At 38.6% G+C, this 14,232-nt stretch overlaps 1 protein-coding gene and 1 long non-coding RNA gene across 8 annotated transcripts in view; one reads left to right on the forward strand and one right to left on the reverse strand.

Moving 5' to 3' along the window:
- Positions 1 to 13,936, forward strand: part of LOC149661622 (paired box protein Pax-6-like) — an 80,511-nt gene extending 66,575 nt beyond the window's left edge. For 3 of the 7 annotated variants that reach the window (XM_089843139.1, XM_089843140.1, XM_089843141.1), the window contains 5 exons: positions 313 to 489; positions 3,964 to 4,215; positions 5,505 to 5,879; positions 9,339 to 9,529; positions 11,393 to 13,529. In XM_089843139.1, coding sequence (XP_089699265.1) covers positions 313 to 489; positions 3,964 to 4,215; positions 5,505 to 5,879; positions 9,339 to 9,529; positions 11,393 to 11,749 — 1,352 coding nt within the window. In that variant the 3' untranslated portion in view covers positions 11,750 to 13,529. Of the gene's footprint in view, positions 1 to 312; positions 490 to 3,963; positions 4,216 to 5,504; positions 5,880 to 9,338; positions 9,541 to 11,392; positions 13,530 to 13,790 lie in introns of those variants that run through there. The other 4 variants (XM_089843144.1, XM_089843142.1, XM_089843143.1 and 1 more) reach the window with 4 other exon arrangements.
- On the reverse strand, positions 9,459 to 11,396 carry LOC149661623 (uncharacterized). Its single transcript, XR_016368960.1, has 3 exons — positions 10,718 to 11,396; positions 10,598 to 10,638; positions 9,459 to 10,513 (listed from the first exon to the last, which is right to left on the reverse strand). It is a non-coding gene; the product is annotated as an uncharacterized LOC149661623 (long non-coding RNA).
- Positions 13,937 to 14,232: the final 296 nt, after the last annotated feature.

The raw sequence follows: 14,232 nt of genomic DNA on the forward strand, positions 1-14,232 counted from the left end.
GCTTTGGCTGCAAGTAGCGATGGGTGAAAATGAGGGTTATAGGCAAATTTTTTTTTTCAACTACCTAAGTCGATTGGCCCATCGTGGCAGACTTAGGTCTGAAAAATATTCTCCCAGGCTATCAGTTGAATTAGAATGAAAGGGGTTATTTTTAAGTATATTATCGTCTGCTAATGTGTTACCTAGGCTAATTGCGAATGTATTCTAATTTAATTGCGTTTTTTTTTGCAAGTCTGGAAAGTGTTTTAGAGCATTTATATTTTGCGTTCCATTTATGTCTTATATAAGCAATTGTTTGTTTTGTTTTTGCAGGCAATTTAAGTCAACTATACTTGAACTCTCACCTCCACGGAGCGGAGGCTGGTCTACCATTACCGGGATCAGTGGGTTCAAACAGAGGTATCGCTGAAATGTCGCCTTTCAACGTGAGACCCTATGATTTCGCCAGGCACTTTTTAAGTTCGCAAAGTGCCGTCAGCAAATTATTAGGTAAAAACCTTAAATCTTTGTGTTTCCGAAGACCACTCCCCTTTCCTTTTTGCTGTCTTAGTCCATAATTAAAACTATTAACCGAATTCCATAACTAAAACACTTTAATTTCTAATTAAACTCCTCCGTATAAGTAGACACCATAAATTCCGATTTTATTTCATAGACAAATAAATCACAATTTAAAAGAAATATCTTCAAGAAATGGCGCAACCCAATTTAAAAAAAAACTAAATAAAATAAAAATTATCCCACCACTATAGCACGCGCCATATATCGTTAACGTCTTGTTAATGTCATTTAAGGTAACGATTTAATTGATTTTTTCAATCGATCGCTGTGTAATCGAGGTTTACGGTCTAGGTCATGTAATATATTACATATTTTTTACCCGTTTACATATGTTAATTCTGTTTGAAATTAGGGCTATTTAATTTATAGAGTTTATCGCTGTTTTTTCTCTAATACACCCAGAAGGTAATCAAACTCGTAATCAAATGAATAACAGAAGTTAGCATTAATTTTCACCCTTTTTTTCGCGATTTAAACAAGTAATATAAAAGAACCTTTGATGTGTACAGGGAGGAATAGAAAAGGAGCGGTATTGTACGCAATTTTTAGACAGGCAACCGTAAATCGTAAAAGGGAGAACTTTGTTATCGCCTAACACGTGGCAAGTAGCATCAGAGTTCCCGCAATTTCGAATTACGAACTGCCCTCTCTTGAGAATCTTGAGAATGAAAAAAAAAAAACACTTTTGGCAGTAGGCCTAGTTGTATTTTGTATTGGAGAGAGGGCGCGAAATAGTAGCTCAATATACAAACGGTAGCTCACGTGACAAGATGGAACCAATTTAACCCCCTTTGACCCCTTTTCTAACACAATACGTCTCCTTTTTTACACCTCCCTGATGATAAGTAAAAACCGTCAATAATTTAAGAAACCTCAAAACACAAATGGAAATTTCGATTTAAGAAAGAATTTTTATCGCCATTAGGTTTAAACTGTATCTGATTTTTCTATTTGACAATTAACCATTTTGTCGTTGTGTCGTAATTTACGGTACGATACCGTACTTTAAAAAAAACCGTTAATCCTTTGCGCAATTATTAGATTGAGGTTACTGTGCTTCGGGTTAAACTCATCGAGAACATAGATTACTCGAAACTAATCCGACAATTTTAACTAAATGATAGTTTCAATTAAGTTACTTTTCTTCAAGCAGGTGTGAATTATAATTTCGGATGTGGTTAGAGCATGACAAAAAAAAATAATTGCCAAAGGTGTCCTTTTTTATAATTTGTTATGTCATAATTTATTGTGCTAAATTTAGAGGCAAGATTTATGGGCTCACGTACTTAAAGAGAACATGTTTTGTTTTCGGAATTAAGATGTCTTAATTACATGTAGTATTTATTATTTTTTTTTTGCCGCAGCCTTAGGGTTTTCTTGGGCCTTAATTTAGCCATTAAAAAACCTAAGAGTTAATGGCTAATAAGGGTTTTAACGCGCTCGAACGGGCTTCAAAATACATTTTCATGGTATATTTTCTATATTACAAGAGGGGTAATTGGGAGGAGGGCTAAAATACTGAGATTTATGGCTGAGTGTTGCGGCCCTTCTTTATATTTTATCTATAAGAAGACTGAATTGAAACATCAGCTTTGGACCAAAAAAAAGGTAGATTCGCCCCTCTTTAAGGATCTTCGGGGTTATCCAACACGTTTCATTTCTTACTAGGTATTCAGCCTGTTCAATTTGGAGTATTCTATGCGTTAGTAGTATGGAGCCCCTCGAATCCTCGGTTTGGGCATTGAAACGGGCGTTTTTGTCGCACGATGAAGAAAAAAACTCGAGGTTTAGTTAGATGCATGATCGTGGTTCCTCAATAAGCAATAAATTTCTTCTCCTAACAGTTTTATAATCACCTCGGGTCAAACTAAAGGAAAATGTCTGATGCAGCGCGCGAGCATTGCAACATTTTAATTAAGTCGTGGACCTACGCGTCGAAGATTCCTGATTAAGATTTTTACCAGCGCGTATATACAAAAGGAGCCCCTATCTGAAATTTATTAAAATAATTCGTGCCAAGATGAGAGCCAATACATCGTAGACATAATTTGGGGGTTAAAATACCGGCAAATTATATACTAAATTTCTGGCCCGCGTTAAGTACCCATAAGTAATTCCAAAATCTCGAGTTGTTTTTCTTTATACACTAATCAAAAGTTTTGGAAAACAGGTTTAACCATATTTTTATATCGCAATTCAAATAGGTTATTTTGAAAATTTTATCCATTAAAATTTTACCAAACGCACTTCATAGCCAGCCTAGCTACTTGAAATATTTCCTCAGCTATACTGTGATGGCACTAGACTCTATTCTTTCATAGGCGATAATAAGGTCAATAGTAAACGCCCGCTGATTGTCTAATATGTTTTGGTTATACCGTATATCCCGTTCGTTGAAGAAGCGTTAACCCTTAAGTTAATTAGGACCGGCAGCTAAAGTCTGTTTAGTAAGGATATTAATGATTATTTGACGGGTTCAGCGAGATACCATAAACACACCGTGCCGGGTGCGTACCTAACCAGATAAACCTCTCTTAATTGCGACCCCGTCAAAATTCTATCAATTATAAAGAGGGAACAACCGTAATTACTACCTTGGCATAGTGCTATACTTGAATCGAACCTAAGCTAAGCTATAGGTGAACAATTTCTTTTCTCTTTTCTAATCCAGTATTTGCCTAGCAAACGAGGTGATGGTACGGACCTTTTTTAAAGTGTTTGGTAACTCGCTAATGAGCTCCAAAGCGCCTAGTATCTACCGAAATCGGTTTTAGTTTTGCGGGGCGACAGAAGAGGTTCTTTTCTTCTTCGCGACGCCGTTCAAAGTGGTTCCCTTTGTTTTACCTATAATTAGTTTATTACCTAGTTGAGATCCCAAAACAAACCCTTATCGAGCTGAGGTTAAAGACTTGGTCGATATTAAAAGGGACAAAAACAGTTCCAGAAACGTTTGGATTATATGGGGACATTTGTCTACGCGGACTCTAGTCCCAATTTTCGATATACTGTCAATTATTATGTAAGAAGTGGGAGTGTATATATATATTTTTTTCGCCTTAGTAAATACGTTGATTTATGCGAATATGAAGGTTTTAATTGCACCTTTTCAAATTCCAAGCGAATCTCGGCATCTTCTTTCCAGTATATACCTAATCCTGTTTTTATCTTCATTCGTAATGAATAATATTTCCGCGTAGGTGACGCGACACGATCATTTTAATGACTATATACTTAAATTTATTCCATATTTAAATGAAGTGTTTATTTATTTATTTAAAAAGAAACGTGCTAGTAAACAATACGCTACTTTTAATGCCTTTAACAGTTAACGCCTTAGGGAAACGGTTTGGTTAAGAGGCGTTTGTTTGATGTTAGTTTTCTTTTTCCTCGTTTCATTGGCAGATTTACGAAGAGCCGGACTTGCCGGACATAAATTGGACTCTGATAGGAGTTATCCTCATGGACTATCGGGTCCAGCCACTCCTGGACGCTTTTACCAAGAAGGACATCATACGAATTCACTCAGGCCAGGCGTCATAGGAGGAAGTAAACCCAAAGTGGCCACACCAGTCGTCGTGGCGAAAATTGAACAGTACAAACGTGAAAATCCGACAATTTTCGCCTGGGAAATTAGAGAAAGGCTGATATCCGAAGGTAAAAATAATATCCAAATCGTTTTGTAAATTTGGATTTGTCAGCAGACTTGTGTTTAGAAGTTTCAAAATCCTTTTTTAATTATTAAGCGCGGTTTTACCGCGAGTATACCGGTTAATTGCTAATGAGTGGTTTGTTTAATGACGCGTGTGTCCTCCGCTAACTCACGAACCTCATTAGTTATTAGTACCTACGTTTGTTGATAGACTTGGCGGCAAAAATATATACAAAATTTAAGTAACGATGACCTCAGGGGTTTTATTTGTTAGTTGTGACCAAGACAAGTATCTTCATAAATATTCAAATATATTGTCTAGAAATATTAAACGTTGCCGGCATATTTTTGCCGCGTGGGGAGATCAAACCAATTAAGGAGAGAAGAGTTTAGGGGCTTACTGAGCCCATTTAACCTACATAATGTCAGTCGTTTTAGGAGATTTAGGCAATGGCCGATCATTATTGAAGATTCTCTCGCGTTGGGAGATAGATTGGATAGAGAGTGGGGAGGATGTATATTATATCAAAGTAAAAGAGCGAGAGGCGAGGAAGAAACGTTTTGGGCCCATCATTTCCCGCTACCGCGCGAGCTCATAGCTTCTACGTGACCTGGGTGCCAGTGAGACACTTTTTCTCTAGACTCCATCGGTATTTACAGACATACCTCTTTCTCGCTTTTCACCTCACCCTGAAGATAAGTTACCCAAGGGCCAGGGTTTGGGAACCGTTTCACTGACAAGAGACTCGGTTTATGGGTACATTTTGATAGACTTTTTTAACGGGAGGCGCCAACAGGTGATCTTCTCAAAGATGAAAGCGTCGAGAAATGAATTTGCTTTCCTAACTCGGGGGGACGGATCAAGAGGGAAAGCTGATGGGCATTTAGACTTGACAGGTCATAAAGAAACTGATACTCTGATTTTTTTATCTCGAAAATTTTCGCGGTCAGTGTCTTATCGTTGAACCTCGCTACCAAAAACTGGTAGCCGAAGATTAAGTTGTTTGAACGTTTATAAAAGTTTGCTTAAGAGATGGGAGTGTTTAGGGGATTGGTGACTGCTGATTATTATAAATCCAAAACTGTCATGTTTAAAGATATACCAGCTTTACGTACCCTTGTCTTTGTCAGAAACGTTCTCTGATAAGTAAATTCCGTCATTGATACGCTATGATACGTCATATCGAGGAAAGAGCAATGATCAACCATTATATTTTCGTTGCTTCTTTTATTTATTGATACGCATATTTCTAATTGCCCTAACTTAATTTTTGTACAACAATTGTCTTTGAAGGTGTCTGTACAAATAACACAGCGCCAAGTGTCAGTTCCATCAACCGAATATTAAGAAACCGTGCGGCGGAAAGGGCAGCCGCGGAATTCGCCAGGGCAGCTGGTTACGGAATCTACCATCCTTATGCCGCAGCGGCAGCGGCAGCTTTTCCTTGGAGTGCCGCGGCAGTTGCCCAAGCGGCAGCAGCGGCGGCTTCGACTCCTCACCTTTGGTCGCCCTTCGCCGCCTCACCAGTACCACCCTCCGGGAACGGTTCCTCACCGACCAGTTCAGCTTCGGGAGGAAACAATGTCGGTAATTCCGGACATCCCGAATCTGGACACGGTCATCATCTTCATCTCTCTTCACTCGCTCATCTAAGGGACGATAGATTAGGTAAGTAACGTTTATTCATCTTCCGTGGTAGCTATCCCCAAGGGAGACCAGAAATCGGACAAACTTTCTCCCACGTGTGATGGATGGTATAGAAAAACTGTTCTCTTAATTCAGTTTGAGGGCTGAGTCCACGCTGGTCCTTTTGGGTTGGAGATTCAATTGAAACGCAACTTCCTGGTTACTCTATATAGACGGGAAAATGGACTTAATTCAATTAATTTCAATCGAAGGTAGTAATTTGGAGGGCGGACGATCATCGGCTTAATTTTAGAGCGTGCGGGTCGATTTCTTTGATTAATTTCGGTTTGGTTGGAAAATGTATTTCATTCGATTGTTGCAGTCTCGAATGGTTTCAAATTGATAACTTGGCGGTTTCATTAATAGAATCGAATCTGACGCGCCATATCGCCGTCGTTTCGAAAAAGGGCAGTTTCGTACGCGTTTCCTTTACAATTCGGGGTGCCCTCGGGGCTTCCATTTCTTAATAGGTGGTCCCAATTCAAATGGGATGCGATGTTATTTCGTTTCGTTTGCACCAAGTCATAGATTTTTATCCGATCGCGTTCGACTTTTTAATTTAGCCGAAAGTTTTAAATGGTTTTATTTCAATTTAAAAAAGTGTCCTCTCGTGATACTGGAGTGAAATTGGGAGAGAAAAAAAAATCAAGGTGTTATATACGAACTCACGCCGAATAGAAAAATATAAATCAAGAGCTGAATATTAAACTAGTATTTTCATAAATCACTTTACCTTTAATTAATTAACTTTTGATAGAATCCGGTATATAAATCGCTCGCGCATTTAGGTTAGGTCATAGCCGCTTAAGAATATCCCAAAAAAAAAAAAAAAAAAAATTGAAAATTGATAGAATCAGTCGTAAATAAAACGTTAGATACCCGAAGGGGGAGTGTTATAAGCGTGGTGTCTTGGAAAAATAATTTACGTCGCGAAAATATATCTATAAATTGGATGGCGCGTTTTTTCCTGGTAGTCAGCCAACACCTCGTTTATAAGTGATTTGGCATGCAAGCGCGAGGCGATGGCGGCATCCCTTCCTTGATATATTATATCATTTGGCCAAAATAAGAAGGCTGATTATTGGCAAGACGATTAAGGTATACGCTCAATTGAGCCGGCGTCCAGGCGAGAGATGTGAATTTTTAGCTGCTAAAGTAGCTACTGATAGCTTTCCATCATGTATCTAGCGGTGACGAGTTACCCGGTTCTGCCTTTCTATATACCGTCCCGTTTGCAAGAGTACTTGGGGGGGGGGGAAGAAGAAGAAAATAACCACAGGATAGGGATAAGATTTCTGGCATCATTGGCGTAGCATTAAAAAAAAAGGGCTTTAAGGTGATAAGAGTCGGAGTGTTTTTCTGGCAAAGTGGCATGCATGAGCATCCAATCGGTAATGACAGGGTTGACGGACAAAATGTCGAGTAGAAATTGGATGTGCCTCGGGCGGGCAAAATTTAAACTTACGGATACTTTTAAAGAGACGCTAAAGTGACGAGGTTCACAGAGTTTCACTCTTCAACTTGGTAATAAGGATTTCTAATGGAGCTTAGTGTTGTGGTTTATTGAATACTCTTAATATTTTAACTTTATTTGCTGCCGACTACGCTAGCTCAAATCAATACACCGGCGATTACAATTATTACTGTTTCTTTTTATACTTTGTTATTTAGTGTTTTATCAATTAGGCCTATTCTAATATTATACCCTTAGGTCTACTACAACAGTTAGGTTAATAAGTTTACGAATTGGCTAGCTCGTATCACCCTGTGTCCATGTATGACTGCTTTGTCCCTGCAAGGTGTCCTCTGTTTTAAGACGTGGCAACCTTGGTGCACTAATGACCACCAATAATCATGGTAGACACGTTGCGGTTCTAAATGTATAATGTATAGTGAATGAGTTCGGAATCGAGGGCGTTTCACTCTCCCTAGACGAAAATCTTCCGCGGGTATCAACAATGATTTTTGCGAGTGTACTCATGATCTGACATCGTGGCAAACGTGGATATCTCTTAACGTTCAGTTTTTTTTTACACGAAAAAAGGGGGACGCGTTGCTTGCTACGCATGGCTAAGTTTCTAGTCGATGCTGATACGAAATTTAAGTCTGGTTTTCTTTTTTTTCTCTCTCCATCTCGTACGCTTTTGGATGGAAAAACGTCGCTCTAAACTATCTAATTTATAGGCTTGGAAAGCTCGTAACCCCCGGAGGGGGCGATTATTTAAGGTTTTTTTGAGGGTTTTATAAGCTATTTGACCACGCTTTCAACGAGTTTCCGAACCAAGGAAGCCAGCTACCTGTAGGATTACAGCTTGACTTGCTAGAAAAGAAATCAGATCGCGAGTCGTCGAGCTAGGAGAGAACACTATCCATTAGCTTTAATATATATTCGAGCAATTTTTAACGCACCGCGGCTTGACTCTTCCAAACCTTACTATTATCGTTACAAGTAGAATGACGTTAAACTAAAGTTGTGTATTCTCCAATCTCTACCAGCCATTCTTTATTTCAGCCATATTGTAAAGCATTTGATAACTTCTACTTGTAACTAATTAATTTACTTAATAGTAAAAAAACTCGTTCGTCGAAGTTAAATCGAAATAAAAGGGCGAAATATACCATTTCTTCGACTTCTCTCGAGATAATAATAAAAAGACTGGCTGGTGTCTACAGAAAGGTGGGGACAAATGTTGGAAAGGGGGGGATTAATATAAAATTATTTTTTCCACTTAAATTACCACCACGACGAGTTAATAGGGGAGCGTCCACGAATATAAGAGGTATAAGGAAGAAAAGGGGGTGACCTAGCTGGTCGGGACCAAATTATTTCTTTTTCTCGCTTTAATACCCTAAAGGAGAAGATATAATTTGAAATTGCAGCAGCGAAGGGGAAATCTTATCTGAAGCAGTTTTCCGAGAGATTTAATGGATTAATAAATACTGGCACCGCGCAGAACCGCCGTCGTCTTACAAATGGAAAGAGAAAAAAAAATAAATGTTCATATACCTTTACCAAAGACAACGCTGAACTCGCACCCCTAATTATCAAACGATAAAAAGCTAGTTCTCTTTTTGCAATTCCAGCACTTCTTAATAAATGATGGACTCGTAACCAAACAGGGAATTGAATCTCCATCTTAAATTAAATTGCTTACGTTGAGCCTTGCCCTATATATTTTTTTTTATTAATTTTAGTCCTTGCTATGGATAGAGGGTCCTTGTTAAATTTAGAGTTTCATTCGTTACCTACCCCCAAATTGGTGTTTAATATATATTTTTCTTATAAATCGATTTCGAAGGCCGATTTATATTCCTGGGGCTAGGTCGTTTTTTTATTTCTTTTCCTTTAATTGAACTACCACTCTCTGATTATTTTTCACTTGTATATTCGCAACTGGTTCTTTAATTGATTTTTTCCCCCAATTTTATTTGATATTTTAGGAGACAAAGATTCCGACGAAGGCGCATCTTCGGACAGCGGAGATCGTCCCAAATTTCGACGCAACAGGACAACGTTTAGTCCCGAACAATTAGAAGTCCTCGAGGAAGAATTCGAGAAAACTCACTATCCTTGCGTCAGTACACGAGAAAGACTCGCGTCAAAGACAAACCTTTCCGAAGCCAGGGTCCAGGTGAGATACGAGTCAGTACTATATAACTTTAAGTCTAGCATGTTGTCTTATTCTTGTTTTCGTTTAATGTCTCCATATCTACAATTAATACATATCCCATTGCTTGGTGCTTTTGCTTTGAGCGGGGAAATTGGTGTGGTATTTTAGAGTTTGGTAACTTATTGATTTAACGTATTGCACGCTTTCTATTTCCCAAACACGTTTTATAATGAAAAAGGAAATTAAATTCAAGGGCGTGAAACTCGCGTGAACCACATGTCCGTTAAAGTTCCAGAAAGAAAAAAAATCCAATTTTTACGAAGGGAGCCCCATAATGAGACGAAACATATATCGGTACAATCGTTATTCGTTTGAATATTTAGGTGCCAGAATTGATTTTTACCTTTAAAAGTTAAGTAAAACTCGGAACGTAAGCTATTTATTCTTCGATTCTCTTACATTAAAATGACCACGCCTACAGCAGAGGTCATTTATTTAGACCCTTCCCCCACTTTGCTCCTCGGACACAGTTTCGATCGCGTCCTCCTACGTAGTTCTTCCTCTCTCTTTTTTTTGTAATGAGATCGAGAGAAACTCTGGTAACTCAAACTCAAAGTGCACTTAAATTTGTTCAACATTGCTCGCGTGTAGTTGCATTACCCGAACGTCGATTAATAAATCCATCCCCTTTAACGAAAGGAGATTAACTCGAAGATATGTATAGCCTCGTTGGGTGGATTGATCGTGAATTCTTTAACGCGAGGAAAGAACAACAACTTCGGACAAATTCATTTCTGTCTTTATCATTATGAAGGATATCGAGGCGGGAAGGCGCTGCTCAGGGTGTTTTATTTGTAATTTCATCACCATGGTAACCCGTATATGATCGCTCCGGTATTGAGTCTGCGCGAGTTTCTGAACCGTGTGTTGCCGTATTAAGAGTGAACGATTGTCCCGGTTACACAAAAGCAATTCGAGGGCGGTTCCCCAACGACGACGCCATTTCTACGCGAGGACGGAGGGAAAAAAGTAAATTATTGGTCTGGAACTTTTTTATACGAGGACACAAAATATATAATATATCCTCACCTATCGCGGTAGCTCTACCCGACATGTACATACATGCAGGCCTAGGAACGGGAAAAAAGCTTTTCAATGAAATGTTCTAGCTTAGGGAGAGCGAAATTGCAAGGGCCAGGTACACAATACCTAGTAAGAGCAGTGGCTGCGTTCGATAAACACGACTCCGTTATTTTTTCTTCGTATCACGGTGTGTGTCGTGTCCAACCCAATACGCAATTTTCTCGGCCCCTTACGAATAAAACTTTACCTTCGTGATCACACACCCACAAAATAAACTGACGCTCCTATATATACGAAAGGCATTACGGCAACTGTTGTTAGGCGTCGATATTACCCAATCCAAGTCCCTCGGAATTATTGACCCAAGAGCGCGTGGAGAAGCTCGGACAACGCGACCTTTTGACCGTTAACTCATTTCGATCGATAGAACGAACTGACGTACTAAGATTGTTTTTTTAACATATAGTGGATAAGGAAATGGTTTTGGTGCATGTTTCTCGGTATTTGGACTGGTTTCTTAATAGTTGCTTATTTTTGGGCTTTTTTCCTCACTGGATTGGTTTATAAGCACTGCTTCATTTCATCGATATGATTATGGCATGTTTTCCTACATATTCCATTGGTTCATTCGGTTCATCTTTGATCGTTGGATTTCATTCGAATTGGTTTACGTCGGTGTTTTGTTCATCAATCCGCACCGTCGGTCACTCACTCACTCACACTCCTTCGTCTACCGCTGAAGTTGTCATAGCGAGCACATGGTCATCCTCCACCAATCAATTGTGATTGTTTGATATACAGGTGTGGTTTTCTAACAGACGAGCAAAGTGGAGACGCCATCAGAGGATGAATCTCTTGAAGCCCTTGGACGATCGAGGAGACTCTCACCTCCGCAACGTCCGACAGTACGACTGCCCTTCGCCGGACGGCCGCAGTTCCAGCCCTATCTCCCCTTTACCGCCGGCCTCTTTGCAACTCCTGCATCAGCACCATCGTCAGCACCCGGCGGAACCGGCGCATTCTAGTCACCAATCGCCTACCCACAATAATAACAATAGCAAATCCAGGGACTCGTATCCGAAGATGGGCGGCGAGAATTCCGCCTTTTCACCCGCGCGTCCATCTTCCGCTACCACGAATGGTTCGGACACGGAATAACGGACGTTCGCTCGCCATCAACCTTTAAGTTATAGACAATTGTTTAGTAAGAAACCGAAACGAACTTGACCGTTTCAACGTAAGAAACTCGGACAAACCTCGCTACTCGTTTTATAAATTATCAACTCGTGTATATCATTTGACAAGTACCTCGTACAATTCGCCTTCGTAAATAATTGCATCCGGACACTAAATATAGACCCTTTTTCCTTCAGGGTTGTCGCGGGGCGAGATACCTCCTTAGAGAGGTTAAACTCTAAACTCCAGTTCGGGCCGTGGGCGTCGAAATGTAATTAGTCTATCGAAAAGAAGAAACATTTTCCGATTACGGGGCCACCTTGCGAGTATTTATAAACGAACTAACGCCAAAGGTTCATTAATTATCGTTTGATTAATAATTCGACTAGTCACACGAAATAGGCCTGCTAGGTAATTAGGCCTCCGTATCTCGAAGAGGCCTCGAATCGGATCGGATCTATAGGCACGTAGCTTTATTCTCGTTTAAAAAGTGTTAACAGAGTTCTTTAAATTAACTTTAAGGCGTCAATTCGAGACCCCCTTGAACTCATTCGTAGTTAGTTTTCGAACGATCTGAAAAAATGTAAACCCCATCCGCTTCTTTCGTGGAAAGAATGGCCAGTTGTAAAGCGCGTACATACCTAACTTCCCTAGCTCAGTTCTATTTATCAAAACTTTTTTTTGTTGATCCAAAATTTATAAAAAAAAATTTCAAAAAATATTCGTGAAGCGCACGCCTGGCCCCTGGGGCTCTACTTTCATTTTTATATTTCAAAGTAAGCGGGCACCTTTTTTTTCTGAAAATTGATAATTATCGTTCGCTTACATCTCCGTCCGTGCCCCATAGGTAAATTAATAATTAAAAAAAGAACATGTCCAGGAATTTTCCTAGACCCCTTATCAAAAAATTCGTCCATCGTTTTTGTAATAATTAAGAGTTAGCCGAAATTTAGGAGAAGTTTTGTAATTTTTATTTATAATAGCGTAAAATTGTAAATATCTAAACATTCGGATCGAGACTCGTATTGGAAGCTAAACATAGTTGAGAGAAAAGACTTGAACAATGATGGATTTAGTTGCTTCTTGGTCCAAACATTCGTGGTTACGTCCCTCAATACGAACAGAATAGGAAATTTCCGTCCATTATTTGAAAACCTGTGAGATTTTTTTAATCAACGTTGTTAAACAGTTTCCTTGAATAATTTTTCGGGGAAATTTTGCTTTTGTTGAAAAATTACTGTACTGACTTGAAAACAAACCATTCCCTTGTTTGGTGGTGATAAATTATTACGGATTTTTGCATAATCTATTTAATTCCGTTCCTATTGAATTTAATTCGTTTCTTCTTCAATCTTCTGTCTGATACCAGTCGGGTTTTGTTTCGGATTATTTTTACAAACTCGTCAACCAAAGGGTCGATAGCTTCTGGTTCTCTAGTCAAAAAAACCGAGACCCTCTTTCGTATAATTCAACTTTAAAATATAAAATCAAACATTCCATTTAAAAAATGGTTAAGTATTGATCGTGACAATTTTTGCCATCATGATCCTGAATTAACTTAGCCGATCGCATTATTAAACATCAGTATATTATTATCATTCCTAGCTATACCACCACGTCTTTATGATTCATTATTTTTTTTTAAACGTTAATGTATTTTTTTTTATTGTATAATATACCTGCTACGATACCATTTAAATAATATTGTATAAGGATTTCCTCCCATTTTTCTCGACCAAATAAAAATGGTTTTGCAATATGATTATTCTTGTGACAAAATATGTACATGCATCTACTTTTGGAAAATTATCGCCGCATTCATTGATTCTTCGAGTTGCAATTGCAATACATAGGTTGTTTAACTATCCAGAAGGATCAATTTAGGCCTAATTAATGTGTCAACAATAAATCAATTAATTACCTGATTACATTAGAAAATTTTAAGAAGTTATTAGTCAAAGATTAGAAATAGAAAATACATGTTTTTTTTGTTCTTTTTTAACCTTGGCAACGTTTTTCACAGACTGAACACAAGACAATCGGTACAGAAGCCACGTTGCGATGTCATACAACATCAAACGACGTTGACAAAATTTATTGAAGTTTGGCGCAACAGCTTTGAATAATCGTATACAGCCAGAAAAAAATATCTAAGGTAATACATAACAGGTTTGTAAAATATTTTTTTTTATTAATCTTTATTTTTTGATTGGGTTACTAACTTAGTCTGCGCACACAAGTTCGCGCATATGTACAAAAGGTGTTTATTTTGCAACGCGGCTTATTGACATGACAATATTACTCTAGGCGACAAAATGAATATTTTTCTTTTTTTCTTTTTTGAGGTTATAACGATAAATAATAACAACAACGCGTTGTAGAAGTTAGTAATCATTTTTCAAGAGCTTACAAGTCACCCCGACATTTCTGACATAATGTTACGTTCAGGGATCATCCATACGGTG

The sequence above is a fragment of the Phalangium opilio genome, unplaced genomic scaffold (assembly GCF_054372755.1).
Source record: "Phalangium opilio isolate 3A_F unplaced genomic scaffold, DU_Popi_V2 ptg000070l_1, whole genome shotgun sequence".
Taxonomy (NCBI): Eukaryota; Metazoa; Arthropoda; class Arachnida; order Opiliones; family Phalangiidae; genus Phalangium; species Phalangium opilio.